General features: G+C 41.6%; 1 protein-coding gene across 6 annotated transcripts in view; it reads right to left on the reverse strand.

Annotated features, from left to right (window-relative positions):
• The window catches only part of VWA3B (von Willebrand factor A domain containing 3B), a 218,793-nt gene that overhangs the window by 184,961 nt on the left and 8,860 nt on the right, over positions 1-24,972 (reverse strand). For all 6 annotated transcript variants that reach the window (XR_015725134.1, XM_045771786.2, XM_045771785.2 and 3 more), the window contains exons 3-6: positions 13,242-13,336; positions 11,021-11,271; positions 9,337-9,496; positions 1,628-1,797 (exon numbers count right to left, since the gene is read on the reverse strand). Coding sequence is in view for 5 of the 6 variants with exons in the window: in XM_045771786.2 (XP_045627742.2) it covers positions 1,628-1,797; positions 9,337-9,496; positions 11,021-11,271; positions 13,242-13,336 (676 nt within the window). In the remaining variant the exon portion in view is untranslated. The remainder of the gene's footprint in view (positions 1-1,627; positions 1,798-9,336; positions 9,497-11,020; positions 11,272-13,241; positions 13,337-24,972) is intronic.

Here is a 24,972-nt window from a genome sequence, read left to right on the forward strand (position 1 = left end):
GAAATGATCTCTCTCCATAAGGGACATAAACCTATCCAGACAAGGGGGTGGGTATGTTTTAAAATGTAGATTCAGTTATTATTCAGCTATGATGAGGCCACCAGATCAGTTTAACTGCCACTGAAAATACAGTTTGCTACTCACAGTTCCTGCTATAGAATGTATTGTGGTCCCCACCCCCCAAATTCATATGTTGAAGCCTTAACCCCCAATGTAACCATATTTGACCATATTTGGAGATAGAGCCTTTAGGAGTTAATTAAGGTTAAATGAGGTCATAAGGCTAGGGCCCTGATCCAATGGAATTAGTACCTCTTTTTTTTTTTTCAAGATTTTATCTTTTTTTTTTTTAAGATTTTATTTATTTATTTTTCAGAGACAGAGAAAGAGAAAGAGCACAAGCAGCGGGAGTGGCAGGCAGAGGGAGAAGCAGGCTTCTCACCAAGAAGGAGCCTGACTCACGACTTGATCCCAGCACCCCAGGACCCCAGGATCACGACCTGAGCAGAAGACAGACGCTCAACCGACTGAGCCACCCAGGCATCCCTTAAAGATTTATTTTAAAGAGAGAGAAAGAGCATGTGCACAAGCAGAGAGGGGAACAGAAGAAGGGGGAGAGACTCTCAAGTAGTCAAGCAGACTCCCCTCTGAGCGCAGAGCCCCGTGGGGCGACTCGTTCTCTCCACCCTGAGATCATGACCTGAGCAGAAGTCAGGAGTCAGATGCTTAACCAACTGAGCCACCCAGGGGCCCCGGGATTCGTATCTTTTTAAGAAGATATACCAGAGAACTTATAGGCATGCTTGTGCTTTCTCTCTCTCTCTCTCTCTCTCTCTCGCTCTCCCCCCCTTCATCCCTCCTTCACTGCCTCCCATGAGAGGCTATAGTTAAGAAGGCAGCCCAGAAGAGAACTCTCACCAGAAACTGAATCGGCCAGCACCTTGATCTTGGACTTCCCAAGCCTCCAGAAGTGTAAGAAATAAATTTCTGTCGTCTAAGCCATCCAGTCTGTGGTATCTGTTATGGAGACCCAAACTGACTACTAATATAGTTCTCAAGAGGAGGGGGCATACCACACAGGGACTAACCAGGGCTGGTCAGGAGGCATGAGGGAATGAGGGGAAAACGTGGACCAGAGTCTTTACTGTGGATTCTGCAGGATGGAATCAGTGAGGCAGAGCAGGCAGGTTTAGGATGGGCTTGTTGAATCATTTCAGTGGGTTCTGTGGTGTAGGAGCTGCCCCAAGTTGTCCGGTCCTCAGCCCTGGCATGACTAGTGCAGGGGAATAGTGGTCCTGGGCGTGAGTGCCTGCTGGCAACAGAGCAGGCTCTGGATCCGTTAGCTTGCCTGTGAAAGGTGCACTCCTGGCTGAGTCATCTAAGCTCTCTAGGAATTAGCTAGCCTTGGAGGGAGCAGTCTCTCCAGGGGTCAGCAAGGACCCCTGATGTCAAACCATCAGAATCACAGAAAATAACAAGGCAAGATTAATACAGGGTAGAGAAGAAAGGCCTGGAGACTAAAGACCACTGGAAAGAGGAGAGCACAGGCTGGTTTGGAAAAGCACTGCTGATCTTGCAGAAGCAGGCTGCTCACACACGGTCACTCAAGAGCACATTTTCTGCCTACCTGCTGTGGGTCTTGGCACTCAGATCTTTTAAGAAAGCTATAGTGCCTTCTCCTCTGGCATTGAAGGACACTGTGCAGACAGGACACGGGATCTCCAAAGCCCTTTGAAGGAGGAGCCCCTTGGTTTGCTCAGGAACATCTCCCACCACAAAGTAGTAAATGGAGTCAATCTGCAAGACAATAGTACAGACAGTTTATCTCCCTGACGTGCTGTAGCCTTGTACGCACTCGCTGGCAATATACTTTCTAGAAAACTGCCTTTGGGCATGGGGCGCAGCAAGAATAGCAGCGCTGCTCCAAGTTTTGTGAGGACATTTGGGGCCAAAGTCAGGAAGTGAGATATTCAAGGCCTGGTGTCAAGAAGGTCTATTGGCAGGGCTGAGTCTCAGGTCTTACATGGGAAGTAAAGGATTGGCCAATGTGGAAATCAGCTTCCACTAAGTCCATGGATACATAAGACAGGTCAGGAGTGGCTGTTGTCAACATGAAGGAAGTGTTGGCGCAGCCACTGTGGGCAGGAAACTTATTAACCATTTCCCATGGTGGTGCCAGAATTCTACAATACAAACTCATCTATCCTCAGTCTGAGGCAGAAGAGGGGGAAGGAGGGCATATTTCCACTCGGTTCACGCTCTGCTCTCGTCTCACAGGGAAGCACATGCCAGGGAAGATGAGACTGTCCTGACTTCACGCAGCAGGTCATGAGCCAAGTCCACATACTGGGCCTTGACTCTTGTCACCATGCCAGGCAGTGAGGAGAACAGGAGAATGAACAAACCCATGTCAGGAGCCCCACCACACACACACCCCAACCTTCAACCAGGGATCTGGGAGATGCACACCTCAGCCAGGTAGGAGACCATCCCAGAGTGCTCCCTGCTTAGAGACACATAAAATACACCCACGGGGGGCCCGTGACCAGAGTCCCACCCCCGCCTCAACCACACTGCTCTTGCTCTTTCCGAGCATTCTGCCTTCCACGGTGTTTGACTTCCCTGCCACTAACGAGTTCTGTGAACCTGAGCAAGTGATATAAGTTCAGTTTCTTCACTTATAAAATGGGAGGTAATGCAATGTACCTCATGGCTGCGTTTAAACAAGATGACTTGCACTTATGCATGCATATATCTCAGAAAGTTAAAACCCAGAGAGAGCCAGGATTCATGTCATCGGCCCCTTAATACACCCTAATTGATCATTTCCACAGAAAACTGGGGAAGAATCCCCAGAGAATGCATTAGGCTTGAAGGGATGAATAGGTATCACCATCCCCTTAGGACTCGTGAGCCTGTCTCTCTCTGCTCTAATCACAAACCCCTGCTAGCTGAAGGTAAACAGTCAGGTACCTCAGTTCGACCTCAAACCTGGGCCTTATACCCACCTGAGGCAGAGAGAAGAGGACTTATGGTCAGCTCCCCAGCTGGCTGGGCCACCCTGTCTGCAGCAGCTGGGGCCAACTGTGCCCAAAGAGGCAGTGGGAGCAGGGTGGCAGAGGGCCCCTGATGCCAGTGAGGCCACAGCCACAGTGGGAACTGAGAGCAGCCTAGTCCAGTGACAGCCTTCTTCCCACGGGGCTCAAAAAGGCCCACCTCACCTCCATGACTCTTTCTCTCAGGCCTTTCAAACCCGTTCCCTGATTTCGAAAAGGACTCAACGGGAAGTAAAGACTGAGCAATGCTGTATACCTCTTAGCCAGTTACCAAGAGGCAGAAAACAAATCATAAAATGGGCAGAAGATATGAACAGACACTTTTCCAATGAAGACATACAAATGACTAACAGACACATGAAAAAATGTTCAAAATCATTAGCCGTCAGGGAAATTCAAATCAAAACCACACTGAGATACCACCTTACGCCAGTTAGAATGGCAAAAATTGACAAGGCAGGAAACAACAATTGTTGGAGAGGATGTGGAGAAAGGGGATCCCTCCTACACTGTTGGTGGGAATGCAAGTTGGTACAGCCACTCTGGAAAACAGTGTGGAGGTCCCTTGAAAAGTTAAAAATTGAGCTACCCTATGATCCAGCAATTGCACTACAGACGTAGTGAAGAGAAGGGCCATATGCACCCCAATGTTCATAGCAGCATTGTCCACAATCGCTAAATCATGGAAGGAGCCGAGATGCCCTTCAACAGATGACCGGATTAAGAAGATGTGGTCCATATATATAATGGAATATTACTCAGCCATCAGAAAGAACGATTTCTCAACATTTGCTGCAACATGGATGGCACTGGAGGAGATAATGCTAAGTGAAATAAGTCAAGCAGAGAAAGACAATTATATGGTTTCACTCATTTATGGAACATAAGAAGTAGGAAGATCGGAAGGAGAAGAAAGGGATAAAGAAAGGGGGTAAACAGAAGGGGGAATGAAACATGAGACTATGGACTCCGGGAAACAAACCGAGGGCTTCAGAGGGGAGGGGGTGGGGGAATGGGATAGGCTGGTGATGGTTATTAAGGAGGGCACGTATTGCATGATGCACTGGGTGTTATGCGCAAGTAATGAATCATGGAACTTTACATCAAAAACTAGGGATGTACTGTATGGTGACTAACATAATATAATAAAAAATATTATTAATAAAAAATATATATACACATAAAAAAAGAGGCAGAAAAAATACTGAAAGAAGGAAGAAATGATGCTCTCTATACTCCTTGTTAGGCAACTAATTTATTCTCCCAGCAAATGCATTCTCTTCCCCTTCCCCCCAAAGCGCCCCCCCGCCCCCCTCCCCCCGCCGTGTTACACATTACTTTGTGTGAGAGGTGTTAAATCGGCTTCCCTTCGCTACGTTGTTCTTAGTGCCCCAGCTGGGTCAGGGCCCAAGCTTAGCAGGGGGCGGGTTCAACCTCACATAAGGATCTAAAGTCACATGTGGCCCAAGAGAGGAGAACAGACCCACGGAGTATTTTGTAAGATTTGTTAGTTCAGCAGGGAGGTGAGTGAGGACAAACATCTCTAGGTGGTCTGTCAGCGGCTTCTGACACCATGCATCTCTGTTGCACGTCATGCAAACTCAGCTTCTCTGCTCTGGCAATGACCCAAGAGTCTGAAATCCTTGTGCAGAAATGTTTTTCCCTGGAGATTTCATCAAGCTAAAAATTGCTGTAGCCAGCAGTGAGTCAGGAGTTCCTGTCCTTCATTCGGGCTCCAGGGTTATTCACTATCCATTAAGTTCATTTCTCAGCTTCTTAATTGCCTATGTTTTCGGTTAGCCGTGCCACGGATTCCCTGGGGATCCGTGGGGGGGACATGCTCTACAATGAGACCACCTATAGCACCCCCAATCCCTTCCCGCACACTGCCTTCCTGCCTCTCCTTTCCACTCACATAATGACACTGAGAAAAAAAGGAGAGGAAGGTAAATATGCTACCTCGCCCCATTCCCCACCAACTGACAAAATGCCTTTTAAAGTGACATGGTTTTGGGATCATCTGCTCTTCGGGATGATGAGCCAACGTGAATTATTTTATTCAACGCTCACGAGAGTTCTGTGGAAAATTCTTATTATCACACCCAGTTTACAGATGAAGAAACTGAGGTCTGGACAGGTTAAATGACCTGGTCTTTCAGCTAGTAAATCTAGCTGCCTAACCCCATGAGCTTCTGCCCTTGCTTTCAACCACTTCATTCTGTCGGCTCATCACGGCAAGGCTGGTCACCTCTTAGAAACGGATGTGAATCCCAGAACTGTGCAAGCAAGATCATGGGACAGGAAGGCGGCCAGAGACTGTTTTACTTCTGCGGCTCTCACACCATCCAAGGCTCCTAGCCCCTGATATCAACACCACCGACTAAAACCTGCATGAGGTAGTGTGGGCTCAAGGGAACTGACCTCAGTGGAATCCTCTCCCCCGGCCCAGCACCTCTGAGGTCCTCAGGGCAAGGGCCGGTCTTGAGGGTTAGCAGCAGCAGCCAGGACCATGAGCCACTTTCTCACTGACCAGCATTTCCCTAAGTGCTAATTTGCACTAAATTTGATAACACAAGATACAGAAAACATTTGGGGTTCCATTCGGCTCTGTTACTGGGAGTCAAATACTCTTGCCACTTTACACTACATAAAAGAGGGTAGAGCGTTCGTTTCCACTTGAAATGCCTTATTCTGTCTGGACCATTTGCTCTGCAGCTGCCCATGGCAGCCTGCATTCCGCCCAGCCAAAGAGGCCTTGACACCTTCTCAGACACAGGTTTGGGGAAAAAGAAGAGCCGGACTGGTAGCGGCTGCTTCTGCCCTGACTGTCCTCTGCTGTAGTCTGCCAGAAGCCTCCGGCTATAAAAATCTCCACTCTGCAAGAATGAAAGTCAAATGAAAGTCAACCAGGATGGGAGTGAGAGGTCTAGCAACATTGTCTTGCTCTTCATAAAACTGTGACTGTTTGAACGGTTCTGACCAACTCCAGACCTTGGATCTGACTTCCAGATCTTCCCTGTACCTGCGGTAGTCCTTTCCTTATTCGGCCCATTTTGATTTTCTGATCCCCCCAATAGTGGTGACTGCCCTCTGGATACTAATCCAGCTAAATTCTCCAATCCCTCCTGACACCCTTGACCACCACCAACTTTCTGGCATGCCAGGCTTCGGGGTCCCTGTCTCCACCCACTATCCCCACCAGAGTCATACAAGGCTCAGCAAATTCACTTGCCTGGTCCCATGCAGACTACCACCCTTCAATTCAAAAAACTCAAACCTGGACCATAGCATGAGGAGTGGGAATTTCTTGGACCTACATCTAGCCCCAACTTCAAAAATATCAACACCACTTCTTTCCCATTCCTTCAATGTTCAACATTTATCGAGCCCTTGCCAGGCACTGCCATTTCTAGGGACACAGAGGTGAAAAGATCTGATGCCTGGCTGAACCATTGCCATGCTTGTGATTGGTATGGCCAGCCCTTCGGTTTACTGTCCAGTGGTGAAGGTTCCTTATGGAATCATATGGGTCTGGCTCTAATTCACCCATTTACTCTCCCAGTGAAGAGGATATGTTTTTAAAGTACACAAATGTGTGCCTATCGGTTGGATGGAAGAGAGGCTGAGACACCACAAAGAGAAACCAGGTACCCTTTGGGCAGGTAGCCTTCTGCTGAAAGCAGAATGAAGTCCCCTCAGTTAGCCTTCTTAGGCAGCTGGGAATCAGGGCTTTGGATCTCCAGCCTTCTCTTTCCGAACAACCCCTCACATCCTGGATCAGCAGGTCTTCCAGGGCCTCCTGGCACAACACCCCTCCTCATTAAGGCCAGAGAAGCTGCCAACTTCCCAAAGACACATCCTGGGGCCACAGGATACTGCAGAGCAGAAACCCTGGGCTGGATGGTGTACCTGGGCTCTGAGGACAACGCCAGCCCCTCTAAACTGCCAGACATCGCCTCAGTACCCCACAGGCTGCCACGAGCCAGGCCCTTTTGCACAGGATACTTCCTCCATCAGTAGTGCTTTCCACGAGCTGCCATCAGAGCTGGGATTCAAGCAGACCCCCACACTGCCTGGCTCCTCTGGATGTGAAGGCTCACCCTCAGTCATCCCTGCCTGGTCAGTCTTCTGGCCCGACTATGGGTACAAAGCCCAGTTCTGAAAGAGGCCAGTAGCCTCTGAGCATCCCCTTCCGCCACACCTAGCGCATCAGTCAGCCCTTCCTCCTCATGTGGGTCGGATACAAAAGCGCAACTTCCATGTTAATCTTTGAACACAAGACAATAGCCACTCTCTTGGTTCTTCTCAGGACTCACTCACGGGAGATGCTAACCCAAAGCAGGTTATCATCGGTAGCTAAAGTCTGCGTATCTAGACTTACCGTTCAAAAGTTTCTTAAGCCTTATATGTTTTCTACTTACAGAAAAAAAACCCAGCAATGTGAATCCATTTGAAACGCAGTGGGGTGGGCACGAGGCACAGAGCAGAGGGACATTCCTCTCCCCACCCCCTGCACCTCACAAAACATAGGGCATAGCATTTTTATATAGGAGGCAGTTGCAGTTACTAGAAGTTTCCTAGGGACCATTTCTAGATATAAGCTCTAGGAGGAAGGATACAGTGGTCTGAGTATGTTTTATATTTGCCATACTCCACAGTCTCGTCTCAAGAATTTTTAAGTGGCATTTGATAATCAGTGCCTATTAACCTCTTTCTGGGTTCTTCCTCTTCTATAGGACTTCCCTGGAACTCATTACATTGTTCCATATTTCCTGGGGTGGGGATGAATCCAAGAAAGGAGAAGCATAAACCAGAAGAAAGTAAAATAGAAAAATCAAAGGTCACGGGAAATCTTCAAGTCATGGCAGGTCACCAGAGTCAGCTATGACCGAGGTAGCTAGCTGAACAAAGAAACAGAACACGCGTGTGTGTGTGTGTGTGTGTGTGTGTGTGTGTGTACATTCAGGCATGCATGTGCGTGCGCGCACACACTCATCCAAGAGCCTGTGTAATGTTCCATTTCTTGAATGCTTATTATAGTGTCCAGACAATTGAAATTTTACAGATGTTAAAACAAACTTGAAAGGCCAAAGAACAAAGTAGCTTCTATTTTGTTCTTTAATGGGAACCATTTGTTCCTCTGGCTTCGAAAGGATAAACAATGCATTTCTAATTTTAAACTATCATCCTCAGTATCAATAAACAGTTTGGTGACCACTGGGGGCTATCCTTTCAAGGTGCCAGCACATGGCCTCCTTGCCCAAGAAAGGACTTCTTAATATAGCAGAGTAAAGCTCGAAATCTACAGAATCACGGGAGTCCAGAGCAGAGGAAGCAATTAAGTACTAATTAATACCAATCAATAAATATTAATTAAGTATCTGTATCCCAAGGGAAAGCAGACTATCCCTACCTGGGAAGCTGAGGCTGACCAAAGAACCCCACCTGCCCAGAGTTCTTCCCTGCTATCTTGCCACTCCCTTCAAGTTCCATCGTCAGAATCACTCACAAAAAGCCACAACCTGTGGCTAAAAGAACATAAACCACCACCATTTCAGCACTTCTTCCAAGTGAAGCGTTATGCCCAAAAGGTCTTGTCAAAAAGCACATGTGCATGCATTAATATTCAAAATGGATGCTGCATCTACGTGGGTATACATCACCTTGGAAAGCACATAACAGACCCATTCGTGAAGAAGAGGAACTGGGAGAGATTCAGAACACAGATGGGGACTCCCTACTTCCTCAACCTCAGGGTTCTGCGAAGAGTCTCCCAACCTCTCCCTGCCCCCGCCCCCATAACAGATGGACTGATTTATCTAATCGTCAGGAGAACAAGAACAGAACCACAATATGAGAGATGCACAACTCTGCCGAATCCCCTGTCCCTTCTCACTGCTCAGTGGCTGCAAGCAGCACGTGGCTCCACTGTCACTGGCTAAACAGGGGTCAACCCTGTGCCCTAATCACCCAGAGGGAGCCCCGCCAGGCTCAGGGGGCAGGGTTAGGGAGTCTCAGTTTGGTTGCCCCAGCTCTGCCATCACCAAAGCTGCTATTTGGATCCCCACCTGGGGCCCATCGCCTATTTCTTAATTGGTTCTAAATTCGGAGGTGAAGAGGATTGAGACTTTCGGGGCTCCTCAATGCCAGTGTTGGGGTCTCTGTGGGATGCTGCTGGGAGGACCCAGGTCAGCTGAGAGGCAGTATGGGGGTACTGGGTGTGGAGAGAGAAGCTAGAAGCCACCGATGTGACCTGGGGCCCACATGGACGCACACTTACCGTTTTGTCATTCCCGGCTTCCAGCAGGGCGTCCAGGCAGCTAGCCTGGCTCACAGCCAGCTCAAAAGGCAGTTTCTCAACCCAACTGATGGCAGCGGCTATGGACTGTTCGGTCACAGGAACAGCATTTTCTTGCCATTTCACAGGCCTCTGGGAAACCCTGAAAGGAATCACATGGGGCTGTCATGGGGCAGTGGGCAACCTAGCTGTCAGCCCTCAGCCTCAGAGCTGCAAGCAACAAGCCACTTAACATCAGCAGAGCTGAAGGAAAGAAAACACAGTTCCTGGCCCTCCAAAATTTACCAATACGTCGGGCGAGCTCTTTAAGATCGGTCTCCAAAGCGCCCTTACCTTCCGTAAGCTGTACTGATAGGAAAAACAATGTGTACAGGAGAATTCAAAGATCTCAAAAATGTAAAATTTAATAGCCGCATTAAAATTATTGAGGGAATTATTTTCACAAACAGGCAGGTTTATATACAACTATCTTCCATTAATAGTAAATTTATAAGGATTCACGGCATTAAGATTTGTAAATCAGCAGCAATTCTATTACTCTAAAATTTTATTTCTAATTCTTTTAAGACACTGTTTTATTGTGCCAAATTCGCATCAGTTACCTCTTCTGAATCAAAAATAGTATTGAGTTCAGCAAAGCATTAGTTTTTAAATCCTGGGGATATGTGATTAAACCATGGAGTCTGGACTTAGAAAGCAGTGATGGTATCCCCCCAAGAAAGAACAGCCATTTATATCTACTTATCTCTGTGTTTATAATTGAACAAATTATATAAATCATATATGCATTCATAATTACAAGAATTGTATGAATCGTGGCCTAATGGACCAGCCTGAGCTGTCCCTCATAAACCACCCTGAGACAGAGTCTGCCTCACACCTGTGTCACCTCTATGTGGGTAGAAATCTGGCTGAGCGGCCTAAATGCTATAGCATAGGTTTCCAAGAAAGCTAAGGCATTGCAGACTTAAGACTTGATTCCTTCAGTAATATATCTGTGACGGAAATAGAAATCCGGGATAGAACACAATTAGGCAACATCCCCAAAGATGTCACCTGTTTAGCTGAAAATATTTTCTTCAAAAGAAAAACTCAATTAAATAGATGCCCCCCTTCATCCAGATTTTTCCTGTCAGGGAGGTACAGCCACTGTTCCACATGAAAAGTTGGCCTTAGAGCCCAAATTCTCTTGAATCCAAGAATCCGTAAATAATTGATTGTGAAAACTCTGAAATATGGGAAATTCTATAAAGGCGGCCACCTGCTGTTCTATTAAGGGGGTCAACTTACAGGGGGGTCACAAGCTCAGTCTGAAAAACAGTGATATCTGTGACAAGGCTGAATCCATTATTCAGACTAATATCTCAAACAACCGAAGAGATTTTTATGGCCTTAAGTATATATTCAGTGAAATTCCTATTCTTACATTTTGATCTTGCCATGCATTGAAGAAAAGTATGTTTCTACATCTCTTCTAATTTGAAAACTAAGATGCCACATGCAAAGCAGATGTAAGGTTTCACTGTGGGTCTCCTGCTGGGATTACACATCCTAAGAAATGGTAAGATAATACCTCCTCCCTCCCTAAAGATATGTTACTTAACTCCAAATCAATGAAAACTACTTATGAGGTTTCACAGAAATACCCCTTCCAATGGGGACTCACCGTATGATATTAAACTTGGCTATGTGAGCCACCTGCTCCTGGAGGACCATTGTTAGAGCATCCTGGCACAGATTAAGCTCCTCCTCCATCATGCCGCCAAAATCCAGCACGATGGTGATGTGCTGTTCCAAGATGACACCAAAAATCTGCCGGCTTCTGCTGGTGAGCCAGTCCATCCGCTGCTTGTAACTCTCCACGGCTTGTGTTAAATGTTCCACAAACTGATAGATCAGTTCTGATTTAGCTGTCAACTTAATGAAAATCAAAGCGGAAAAAGAAAAGAAAGACACAGAACAAAAACACACCAACGTACGTCATCTGAACTGTCCTGCAGCCTGGAACAACGGGGCCCACTGGGTCATGGCCTCTGCCATCAAGAACTGGGCGTTAATAATAATTTTGTCGATGACCCTCTAAACCCCACAGAATCCACGAGGAAGTGTTCCAATCTCTCAACTAAAAAAGCCTTTGGATGAGTCCCCACAGAAGAAATGATGATGATGAGATCTATTCAAAATTCAGCACTTTAAAAAAAAAATGTGTTTCTAAATTGCATTTTGTCTTTATAATTATAGAATTAGGTTTACCAGAAAATGTCCAGGGGACATTTCAAGGAATTAGGTAGAAGAAAAGAGAGCTCAGCAAAGGCCGATGGGAAATAATAAGGCTCACTAAAGTTTTCCTAAGGACGACATGCCAAAAATATTTCTGAAAATGCTTCTAGACATGCCAGCACATCTGCCTGGCTTCCTCTAAGGGACGCCGCCCCAGTGACTCAGCCTCCTGCTCACAACCTGGGCCCTGTATCCTCTTGTCTCTCAGGCCACGCTCCCCTGACCGGGATCACTTGATCACTCTTGGCTGCCACCAACACCTCTAGAGGCTGTCCCCGAAAGGTGACAGAAGCTTGCAGGTCACTTCTTATATACACAAAAAAAACATCAGTCACACAGATCAGGCACAACTGTGCAAGGTCTCTTAGGGTTTAGGGAGGCAGGAGACACAGAAAAGGAATAAGAAAAAAGTGTGTCCTCTTCTATGAAGAATCAAAGTTTGAAAGATCTGTAACTTATTTTTAACTTGAACGACCCTCAGAACACTCCCTAGAAACACTTCCAGAAGATGTGTTTTCTGAACACACCACCTAACTTCACATTTTCATGCCTTAGTTCATGCTGTTCCCTCTGCCTTAAACTGCTTTCCTTCTCTACCCCTTTATCTCTCCAGCTTATTCCTCAAGCTCCAGTACCACTTCCTGTTGCTTTCCCTGGCTGCTAAAGGCAGAATTCCTAAATCTCTCTCCAGTATTCACAGCACTTATTCAACTTTCTACCACAGTACAGAAACCAGGGCGGGACCATGTCGCAGGGGCTGTAGTTGGGGTCAGATGGCAAAGATGGATGTTTTCCATAGTTCTGTACTGATTTCCATGTAGTTCAGATAAAAGGCAAAATTATAAAAAATATATTTAGCACACCAGACTCAAGATTCTATGGATATTACTGCTTAGAACCAGGATAAGTTCAAAAAATAATTTAAACTTTTTTTAAGATTTGAATTTTTAAGTCATCTCTACACCCAATGTGGGGCTTGAACTTACAACCCTGAGATCAAGAGTCACATGCTCCACCAACTAAGCCAACCAGGCGCCCCTAAACTTCTTTAATATTTAGAAGCAACAGTCCAGGTGGTACATAGATGTGCATTGACACAAATATCCATAAAGTGATGTGATGGGACATGTGTCTTTGTGAGCTCCCTGTGGACACATTATGGGGGTACACAAGTCACGTGTTGAATTGCTGGAACTCAGGACTCCAGTAAGAGGTGCCGCTTGCTCTGTCAACTACTACCTGTAAAAGCAGCCCTCTATTCCCAGGGCATTTGTCAGGTCAGCAGCTGCTCTTGCCTGTCTGCTAACCTGGATCACACTCCTCTTTCTTCTTTATTTTCAAGGCAAAACAAAGTACTGATATGCAAAGGCTTTTACTTTCTGGCCAACAGCTTCATGCACTCATCTCTAACAGGTCAAGTGCTTCCCTTCCCAGGTCCTAAGCCTTAACTTTCAGCACTCTCCACACTGTCACAAGAAAGCCTGCAGCCCTGATAAGGCCTTGGCTCCATTGCATCAATAGCAAGCAGTGTGTGCCTCTCCAGCTAGGCCACTCCCAGACCTAGAAGCATATCAAAGGGCCTGTCCGTCAAGGGAATTCAGACTTACGTTGTATACTCTGCCATCTTCGGGTCTGTAGAACTGTGGAAACAGGCCATCAGCATACCGGGAAGCCACAAGTCTCCCCAGAGAAGTCACATAATCTGTATTTTCATAAAGGAAAGCAGTCAAAATGGTGCATTATAAACATTTTTTATTTTTATTTCAAAATGTTTTTCTCTAACACCATTCAAATTATATCCCCAGTGACACCAAAAATCTGGGATGCTTGGTATTCTGTCCTAAATAATAAAATATTTCTAGGTGCTATAATACATGCTAACTATTTATGACATGCATAATCCTTTAATGCATGAATGAATGGAGAGGAAAAACAAGGTTTGTTTCTTGGTTTCCTGGTTCTTTTGTCCACGATGATTAAGGCAGAGGTCAAAAAGGCAATACACAGTCTAAGCCCTTACAAATTAATAATTCATATAAATGTAAATGTCCTGAGTACAACAATTAAAAGATAGTAATTGGCTTTCTCTGACTGACTTATTTCACTTAGCATTATCCTCTCTAGCTCAATCCATGTCATTGCAAATGGCAAGATTTCATTCTTTTTTTATGGCTGAATGCCATGTGATTTCACTCATATGTGGAATTTAAAATAGCTAAATCGTGGAAGGAACCGAGATGCCCTTCAACAGATGACTGGATTAAGAAGTTGTGGTCCATATATACAATGGAATATTACTCAGCCATCAGAAAGAACGATTTCTCAACATTTGCTGCAACATGGACGGCACTGGAGGAGATAATGCTAAGTGAAATAAGTCAAGCAGAGAAAGACAATTATCATATGATTTCTCTCATCTATGGAACATAAGAACTAGGATGATCGATAGGGGAAGAAAGGGATAAAGAAAGGGGGGTAATCAGAAGGGGGAATGAAGCCTGAGAGACTGTGGACTCTGAGAAAACAGACTGAAAACAGACAAGGAAAGCAAGCAGCAGGAATTTATGAGATTTCTTTATAATTTGTCATAAAAATTAGTCAGAACAGGGAAAACACACCATTACCTAAAGTTAGCCAAAAGGATATAAATGATCAAGTGATGATGAAGAGGAAACACTTTTCACTTGTAAAAACAGGACAGAAAAGCATTTTCTTTCTTTCTTTTTTTTTTTTAAAGATTTTATTTATTTTTTGACAGAGAGAGAGACAGCCAGCGAGAGAGGGAACACAAGCAGGGGGAGTGGGAGAAGAAGCAGGCTCCCAGCAGAGGAGGCCGATGTGGGGCTCGATCCCAGAACGCCGGGATCACGCCCTGAGCAGAAGGCAGACGCTTAACAACTGAGCCACCCAGGCGCCCCAGAAAAGCATTTTCTTCTTTTGTAATGAAGATACCTAGCTAAAAATCATTAAAATTTGGGCAGAATATTCTTATTATTAGCCTTGCTCACTGAATGTTAGTCAAGTGTCAGGGAGAAACCCCTTTCTTGCTAATTTAGCATATAATTTCACAATTCATGCTCTAAAAATCTCACTATACTCTTCCTCACTTTCTCCTTCTCTGTGTATGAACACTTCTACTGGGGGGGGGGGGGGTGTGTTCTGGGATGACAGGAACCATTTTGGTTGCGAAAGCTCTGCAGTTTACCACAATATGTAGTGTTTTTCCTCCACTGGTCACATTCAAGCTACTGTTAAGGCCTGCAGCACTGGTCCTAAAGAACTCTGGGTGTGGATATTATGGACTATTCTGGAAAGTAACCATGTCACCTTCCAATCAGATGACACAATGAGAAGCTACGGTGGCAGCAATGTCACATAGTGGAAGTCACTGGGGATGTAGGGTGGGGATTTTAGGAAGTACATGAAGGAGCAACACCAGCCGCTCCACTGTGCAAGAGACAAGGAACTAGTGAGGAGATTTCAAACTTGAAAACAGTCAGTACTAACAGATTAAGATCAGGAATTGGACTTTTTAAATAAACTCTGAGAAACAAACTGAGGGCTTCAGAGGGGAGGGGTGTGGGGGAATGGGATAGACTGGCGATGGGTGGTAAGGAGGGCACGTATTGCATGGTGCACTGGGTGTTATACGTAACTAATGAATCATCGAACTTTACATCAGAAACCAGAGATGTACTGTATGGTGACTGACATAATATAATAAAAAAAATTAAAAAAAAAAAGAAAGAAATGAGCAAAGGAAAAAAAAAAGGAAAGAGACAAACAAGAAACAGACTCTTAACCACAGAGAACAAACGTGATTATCAGAGGATAGGTGGGTGGGGGAATGGGTGAAATAGGCAATAGGGATTAAGGAGTGCACCTGTCATGATGAACACCGGGTGATGTAAAGAATTGTCAAATCACCATATTGTACACCTAAAACTAATATAACACTGTACACTAACTATACTGGAATTAAAATAAAAACTTAGTAAATAATTTTTAAAAGAGAGAAAAAAACTAGTGATTGGCAAAGTTGATTTTAAAAAATGACCCAGGGGCGCCTGGGTGGCACAGCGGTTAAGCTTCTGCCTTCGGCTCAGGGCGTGATCCCGGCGTTGTGGGATCGAGCCCCACATCAGGCTCTTCCGCTGTGAGCCTGCTTCTTCCTCTCCCACTCCCCCTGCTTGTGTTCCCTCTCTCGCTGGCTGTCTCAATCTCTGTCGAATAAAAAAAAATAAAATCTTAAAAAAAAAATAAAAATAAAAAAATAAAAAAATAAAAAAAATAAAAAATGACCCAAAGGGTATCTACAAGAAACTGGCCTCAAACATAAAAACATATATAAAAGTATAAGAATGAAAAAAGATGTCATTTAAGTATTAATAAAAAGAAAGCAGATCACTATATTAATATCAGAAAAGTAAACTAAAGACCAAAGAATATTACTAGGGATAGAGCAGAACATTGTATGAATTTAAGTGTCAACACACCAGGAAGACATAGCTAAACACATTTAGGAAGACAATCCTAAATGTCTATGCACCAAAACAAGGACTGCAAATATCTTAAGTAAAAATTGATGGAAGCGAAAGGAGAAAAAGACAAACTCACAATTACAATTGGAGATTTCAATACTGCTCTCTCAACAATTGTTAGAATAGCTAGACAAAAAATCAGCAACACTACTCAACAACACCAACAAACAGGATTTAACTGACATTTATAGAAAAATCTACACAACAACAGAAGAACACACATTCTTTTACAAGCACAGAATGTACACCAAGACAAATCATATCCATGGCTATAAAAAAAAAACTCAAAAAATTTGAAAGAACTAAAACCAGAGTATGTTCTCCATCTACAATGGAAACAAACTAAAAATCAGTAACAAAAGGATAAGAAGAAAATGTCCAAATTCTTGGAAACTAAATAACATGCTTCTAAAAAATCCATGGGTCAAAGAAGAAGTGCAACAGAAATTTTTAAAATGCTTTAAACTGAATGAAAATGATAATACAACCTATAAAAAATGTGAGGAACACAGCTTAAGCACTGCCAGGAGGGACATTTATAGCACTAAATGCTTACATAAGAAGAAATGAAAAGTCTCAAATCAATAATCTAAGCTTTCATCTGAAGAAACTAAAAAAGAATAGCAAAACAAATCCAAAGTAAGCAGAAGGAAATATACAATAAACACCAAAAAAGAAATCAAGAAAATTGAACACAGAAAAGGAATAAAGAAAATCAATCAAATAAAAAGCTTATGATTTAATAAGGTTAATAAAACTGACAAAAGTAAGAGGAGAGAAGACATGAATTACTGATATCAAGAATGAAAGAGAGAAAAAACAAAAAGCCTCTCAGTCATCAAAAGAATAATGAATGGAATACTATAACCAGCTCCACACACATATAATAGACAACTTAGATGAAATGAATGAATTCTAGAAAGAACACAAACTACCACAACTTTGTTAATATGAAATAGATCATACCTAATAAGGAAATGAATTTATAATTAAAAACTTCTCAAACAGAAATCCCCAGGCCTGGATAGGTTCCCTAGAGAACTCTACCAAACATATAAGAAATAATTAAAATTCTATACCACATTTTCCAGAAAACGGAAGACACGGGAACATTTCCCAACTCATTCTATGAAGCCAATACTACCATTACCCTGATACCAAAACCAGACAAAGGCAGGACAAAAAAAGAGAAAACTACAGATTAATATCCTTCATGATTACATATGTAAAACCATGTTATCTATATTGGCTCGATATTCAAAAACCAGTCAATATAATCAACCAAATTAACAGGCTAGGGAAGAAAAAAAAGTCACATGATCCCTTCAATTGATACAGAAAAAGCATTTGACAAAATTCAATACCCATTCATGATGAATATTCTCAGCACATTAGGAATATAACAGACCTTCCTCAACTTCATTTTTTTTAATTCTATAAAAAACGTACAGCTAACATTATACTTAGTGGTAAAAGATTGAAAGCTTTCCCTGAAGACCTGATATGAGGTAAGGATGTCCACTCTCACTGCTGCTGTTCAACATAGTACTGAAAGCTCTAGCCAGCACATGGTAAAACAAAGAAATACAGGCATATAGATCACAAAGGAAGAGTGAAAACTTTTCCTATTTGGAGAGGACATGATGGTCTGCCTAGAAATCCCAAGGAATAAAGAGCAACAAAAAAATTCTTAGAACTCATAAGTGAGTTCAACAAAGTCAGAGGATAGAAGATCAACATAAAAAAATTAGCCATATTTCTATATACTAACAATGAACATGTGGAAACCCAAATTAAAACACAACAGCATTAACAATTGCTTAGAAAAACAAAATATAAAACATGTGCAAGACTTATATGTTGAAAATTACAACAGCTGATGAAATAAATCAAATATGTAAATAAATGGAAAGATATTCCATATTCATGGACTGGAAGACTCAACATAGTAAAGATGTCAATTCTACTTAGATTGATATACAGGTTTAATGTAATTTCTATCAAAATCCCAAAATCTAATTTTTGTAGACACACACATGGTTATTCTAAAATGTATATGAAAATTCTAAAATGTATATGAAAAGGCAAAGAAACTAGAGTAGCTAAAACAATTTTGAAAAAGATTAAACTGGAGGAATCAGTCTGCCCATTTCAAGACATTACACAGTTATAGTTATCTAGACTGCATGGTGTTGGTAGAGAGACAAACATATGGACAAATAAAACAAAACAGAGAACCAAGAAATAGCCCCATACAAGTACAACCCTCTAATTTTTAACAAAGATGCAAAAGCAATTCAAAACAGAAAAAAAAAATAGTCTTTGATTTTATTTCATTTTTTAATTTTCGTGCAGTTGACATACAATGTTACATTGGTTTCAGGTGTACAACATAGTGATTCAACTTTTCAGAACAATATATGCTCACTGTAAGTGTAGCTACAAAATGTCACTGTATAACCCTATTACAATATCATTGGCTATATTCCCTTTGCTGTGCCTTTTATTCCTGTGACTTACTCATTCCATAACTAGAATCCTATGTCCTCCACTCCACCTCAACTCTGGCAAACAATATAGGTCCTCTGCATAGGTCTGACTCTGCTTTTTGTTTGTTTACTCATTTGTTTTGTTTTTTAGATTCCACATGAATAAAATCATAGTATTTATCCTTCTCAGTCTGATTTATTTTACTTATCATAATACCCTCTAGGTCTATCTTTACTGTTGCAAATGGTAAGATCTCATCCTTTTTATGGAGCCATAAGTGTCCACTGTATATATATATACATATATATATACCACATCTTCCTTATCCATTAGTCTATCAATGGAAGCTTAGGTTGCTTCCATACCTTGGCTATTGTAAATAATGCTGTAATAAACATAGGGGTGCAAATCTTTTCAAATCAGTGTTTTCCTTTTCTTTGAGTAAATACAAAGTAGTGGAATTACTGAATCATATGGTATTTCTATTTTTAATTTTTTGAGGAACCTCCACACTGTTTTCCACAGTGGCTACACCATTCCCTCCACCAGTGTACAAGGATTCCTTTTCCTGTACATCCTCACCAACACTTGTTATTTCTTCCATTTTTTATTTTAGCCATCCTGACAGGTGTATTTGGTTTTAATTTGCATTTCCCTGATGATGGGTGATGTTGAGCATCTTTTCATGTGTCTGTTGGCCATCTGGATGTCTTCTTTGGAAAAATGTCTATTCAGGTCCTCTGCCCATTTTTAAATCAGGTTGTTTGGTTTTTTTGGTGTTGAGTTGTGTAAGCTCTTTATATACTTTGGCTATTAGCCCCTTATCAGATATATTATTTGCAAATACTTTCTCCCATTCAGTAGGTATCTCTTTGTTGATGGTTTCCTTCACTGTGCAAAAGCTTTTGATTTTGACTTTCAATAAAGGTGCTGGAGAAACTGGATATCCATAGTCCAAAAACAAAACTTACACAGAAAGAAACACAAACTGATCATGGGCTAAATATAAGATATAAAACTATAAAACTTTTTGTAAAAATATAGGAGAAAGTTTTTGAGAATTAGCAAGATCCATATAAGAAAAAAATTGATAAACCAATAAAGTCACCAAAATTTAAAACTTTTACTGTTAGAAACTCTCTTAAGAGGATGAAAAATAAGCTATGGACTAGGAAAATATATCTGCAAGCCACATATGTGACAAAGGACTCATATCTAGAATATATAATGAGTTCTCAAAATTAATCATTGAAAAAATTTAATTAGAAAATGATCAGAAGACATGAAGAAACATTCATTTTGCCAAAGATAATATACAGCAAATAACCACATGAAAAGATGTTCAACAAAACTAGACATTAGGGGAATACAGATTAAAACCACAACGAAACATCACTACACAACTATTAGAACAGCTAAAACTTTTAAATGGTGACAATACCAAATGCTGGTGATGATGTGGAGAAACTCTCTCATATGTTACTGATGTGAATAAACAGCTACCCTGGAAAAGTTTAGCAGTTTCTTAAGACAAAATAAAACTAAACGAAACAAAAAATAAACACACACTTACCACATAGCAATTACATTCCTGGGCATTTATCCCAGAAAAATGAAAACTTATGGTCACACAAAAACCTATAAACAACTACTCATAGCAGACTTATTTGTAATGGCCCCAAACTGGAAGCTACCCAGATGTCTTTAATGGTGACTGGCTAAATAAACAGTGGTACATCCATATTCTGGAATACTACAGCAATAAAAGAAACAAACCATTGTTACATGCAACAACTTGGATGAACCTCAAAGAAATAATACCAAATGAAAAAATGCCAATCTCAAAAAGTCACGTACTACATGATTCCATTTATATAAACATTCTCTACATGAGAAAATTAGAGATAGAAAACAGACTGGTGATTGCCAGGAGTTAAGGATATTGGGGTGTAGCGTGTCTGTATGGCTGTAATGGGGTAGCACAAGGGAGATCTTTGTGGTGATAAAACAATTGTGGTGTTGGTTACACAAATCTACACAAGTGGTAAAATTACACAGAATTATTCACATATTCACATCAATGTCAAATTCCTGGATTTGATATTATACTATAACTTTATAAGATGTAACCATTAGGAGAAACTCAGTGAAGGGTTCTTGGGATCTGTCTCTATTATCTTTGCAACTTCCTATAAAGCTTTTTCAGGATAAAAAGTATCAACCAATGGGGCATCTGGGTGGCTCAGCTGGTTAGGTGTCTGACTCTTGATTTTGGCTCAGGCCATGATCTCAAGGTTGTGGGATCAAGCCCCATATCAGGCTCTGCGCTGGGTGGAGGCCACTTGGGATATTCTCTCTCTCTCGCTTTGCCCCACCCCGGCCCTGCGCACACATGCGCATGAGTGTGCACATGAGCACTCACTCTATCAAAAAAACAAAAAACCAAAACCAAAAACAAAAATCCAGTATCAACCAATCATCCAATCATCTACAAAAAAAAGTGAAATAAAAACAATATCAAATAAACCAAAACTAAGAATATTCGTCACTCACAGGACCTGCCTACAAGAAATGCTTAAAAGAAATTCTTTAGAAACAAAGAGCAGATGGAACTGCAAGCCTTACAGGAAGGAAGAATATTATAAATAGTAAATATGTGGATTGTAAAACGCTATTTTTTCCCACTCAGTTTCTTTTTAAGACAAATGACTTTTTAAAGCAGTAATTATAACATTGGCTTGGGAGATTTATGATGTATATAAAAATAAAATACATTAAAACAATAATACCAAGGACAGGAGTGGGGCTAAGTGGAGTTATACTGCTGCAAGATTCTTTTTTTTTTTTTTAAAGATTTTATTTATTTATTTGACAGAGAGAGACAACCAGCGAGAGAGGGAACACAAGCAGGGGGAGTGGGAGAGGAAGAAGCAGGCTCACAGCGGAGGAGCCCGATGTGGGGCTCGATCCCGGAACGCCGGGAAAACGCCCTGAGCTGCAGGCAGACGCTTAACGACTGCGCCACCCAGGCGCCCCTGCTGCAAGATTCTTACATCTTAGGTGATGTAGTACAAAGTTAACTTTTAGCAGACTGTGACAAGGACATGATCACTAGAGCAACCACTGAAAACATAATGCAAAAAGGCATACCAAAAAGCCTACTGAAATTTAAATGGGATGAAATGAAATATTTAAAAATATTCAATTTACCCAAAAGGCAGGAAATGAGAAACAGGGGAAAGAAAAAGAGAAGACAAATTGTAAAATGGCATACCTAAATCTAACTGCATCAATTATTACATTAAATGTAGAGAATCAAACACTGCAATTGAAAGAGATTATGAGAATGGGTTAATGAGGCACTCCTTAAATAGAGAGACCACAGATAGTTTGAAAGTAAAAGAATGAAAACATATATGCCACATGCAAATGAAGCATTAAGAAAGCTGCAGTGGTTGTATCAATATCAAAGCAAATGTCAAAACAAGGACTACCATCTGAGATACAGACGGACATTTAAAAATTAAAATCTGTCAATTCATCAGAAAGATATGACAATCCTAAATGTGTATGTATTTAGAGTTTCAAACTACGTGAATAAAACTGATAGAACTAAAGGGAGAAACGGACAAAGCCACTAGGCAAAAAAATCTCTAAAGACACTGCACATCTCTATAATAGAATAAAACCAGCCATCTTGAACTAATGAACATTTATAAATGCTAACAACCGCGGAATACACATTCTTTTCAAGTGTGCATGAAATGTGCACCAAGATACATCCTGGGACATAACACAAATCTCAGCACATTTCAAAAGATGAAAATGTTACAGGCTATGTTTTCTGACATCAATAGTAGTAAATTAGATAATAAGGATTATTTAAAAATTCTAAAATATTTACAAATTAAACATTTCTCTTAAAAATGAATCAAAGAAAAAAGTCACAAGAGAAAAAAAATATTCTGAACTCAGTAACAATGAAAATATTACCTATCAAGATTTGGATTCAGCTAAAGCAATTCATAGAGGAATTTTAAATGACTATATGAGAAGAGGAAAAAAGCTTAAAATCAATTATCTAAGTTTTCACCTTAAACTAGAAAAAGAAATGCAAATTAAACTCAAAGTAAGTCAAAGAAAATAAAAAAGTTCAAAGCAGATATCAATGAAATAGAAAACAAAGAACAGGAAAAAAAAAAACCAACAAACCCAAAATTTGGTTCTTTGAAGAGTTATGAGATCCACTGAACAAGACTTACCAAGAAAGAAGTGAGAAAAAAAATACAAATTCTATCCTTAACGAAAGAGGGAACATCTTTAGATTCTACAGGCATTAAAAAAAAAAATGTTAAGGAAACACATTTTGTCAATATATTAGAAAACATTGATAAAATGGACAAATTCCTTGAAAAACACAACTTTCTAAAGTTGGCATGATGAAACAGAAAATCTCTATGCTTATTACAGAACAGAATTTCTTTTTTTTTTTAAGATTTTATTTATTTATTTATTTGACAGAGAGAGACAGCCAGTGAGAGAGGAACACAAACAAGTGGAGTGGGAGAGGAAGAAGCAGGCTTCCCCAGAGGAGCCTGATGTGGGGCTCAATTCCAGACCGCTGGGATCATGTCCTGAGCTGAAGGCAGATGCTTAACGACTGAGCCACCCAGACGCCCCCAGAACAGAATTTCTTATCAAACTTTTCCTACAAACAAAACTCCAGGCTCACATAAGTTTCACTGGTGAATTCCATCAAACATTTTAAGAAGAAATAGTACCATCCATATAAAAGCACCATCAGAACATAAAGGATTTAAAAATAGAGCTACCCTATGACCCAGCAATTGCACTACTGGGTATTTACCCCAAAGATACAGATGTAGTGAAAAGAAGGGGCACATGCACCCTGATGTTCATAGCAGCAATGTCCACAATAGCCAAACTGTGGAAGAAGACGAGATGTCCTTCAACAGATGAATGGATAAAGAAGATGTGGTCCATATATATAATGAAATATTACTCAGCCATCAGAAAGGATGAATACCCACCATTTGCATCGACCTGGATGGAACTGGAGGAGATTATGCTAAGTGAAATAAGTCAAGCAGAGAAAGACAATTATCATATGGTTTCACTCATATGTGGAAAATAAGGAACAGCACAGAGGACATTAGGGGAAGGAAGGGAAAACAGAAGGAGGGGAAATGAGAGGGGGAGACAAACCATGAGAGACTATGGATTCCGGGAAACAATCTGAAGGTTTCAGAGGGGAGGGGGGTGAGAGGATGGGGTAGCCCGGTGATGGGTATTAAGGAGGGCATGTGTTGTAATGAGCACTGGATGTTATATGCAAATAATGAATCACCAGGGGCGCCTGGGTGGCAAAGCGGTTAAGCGTCTGCCTTCAGCTCAGGGCGCGATCCCGGCGTTATGGGATCGAGCCCCACATCGGGCTCCTCTGCTATGAGCCTGCTTCTTCCTCTCCCACTCCCCCTGCTTGTGTTCTCTCTCTCACTGGCTGTCTCTATCTCCGTCAAATAAATAAATAAAATCTTTAAAAAAAAATAATGAATCACTGAACACTACAATTGGGGAAAAAAAAAGAATATACAGGAGGAGGGGATACTTTCAAATTATTTTATGAGGCCAGCATAATCCTGATGCCAAAGCCTAACAAGGGCATTAAAAGAAAATAAAATCATGACCTTAGACTGAAAAATCCTTGACAAAATAGAAAGAACTGCTATTTTTGCTAATATTAATGACTGAATTATAGTTACTTGAAATACAAGATAAAACTGCTTTGTTTGTTTCCTTATATGGGAATCCCATAGACCCTCCATTTAGAAGATACAGGGCTGTACCACCCCTGGTGGAAAGATAAATGGGAACGCACAGCCTGAGCTTGGAAATGCAAGGCCTTGCCATTAGAATGAACCTCCAAATCAATCCGTAACAACCATATCCCCTAGACCTTCCTTATCTCCAGTATGGAACAAAGCTGCCAAGGAAACTGGTGAAAAATCTCAAAAACACGGGATTATTGGTCACTCAATAAATATGGCTTTAATTCATTAATTAATTGGCTAATCCAGAATTACTGAGTAAAATCCAAGTAATGGCAATTGCCCTGATTAAAGGAGTGCTCCTCAAGTGGGGTGCTACTGACATGTTGGACATGGCACTGCTGCTGGGTGGGCTACCTCACACTCCATAAGACATTCCGTATCCCTGGTCCCCAGGCCCTCTATTTCAGGAGCAACTCAAATCAGTATGTCATCAGAAAATAAATAAAAACAAAAAA

The sequence above is a fragment of the Ursus americanus genome, chromosome 7, assembly GCF_024610735.1.
Source record: "Ursus americanus isolate L20-20 chromosome 7, mUrsAme1.1.p, whole genome shotgun sequence".
Taxonomy (NCBI): domain Eukaryota; kingdom Metazoa; phylum Chordata; class Mammalia; order Carnivora; family Ursidae; genus Ursus; species Ursus americanus.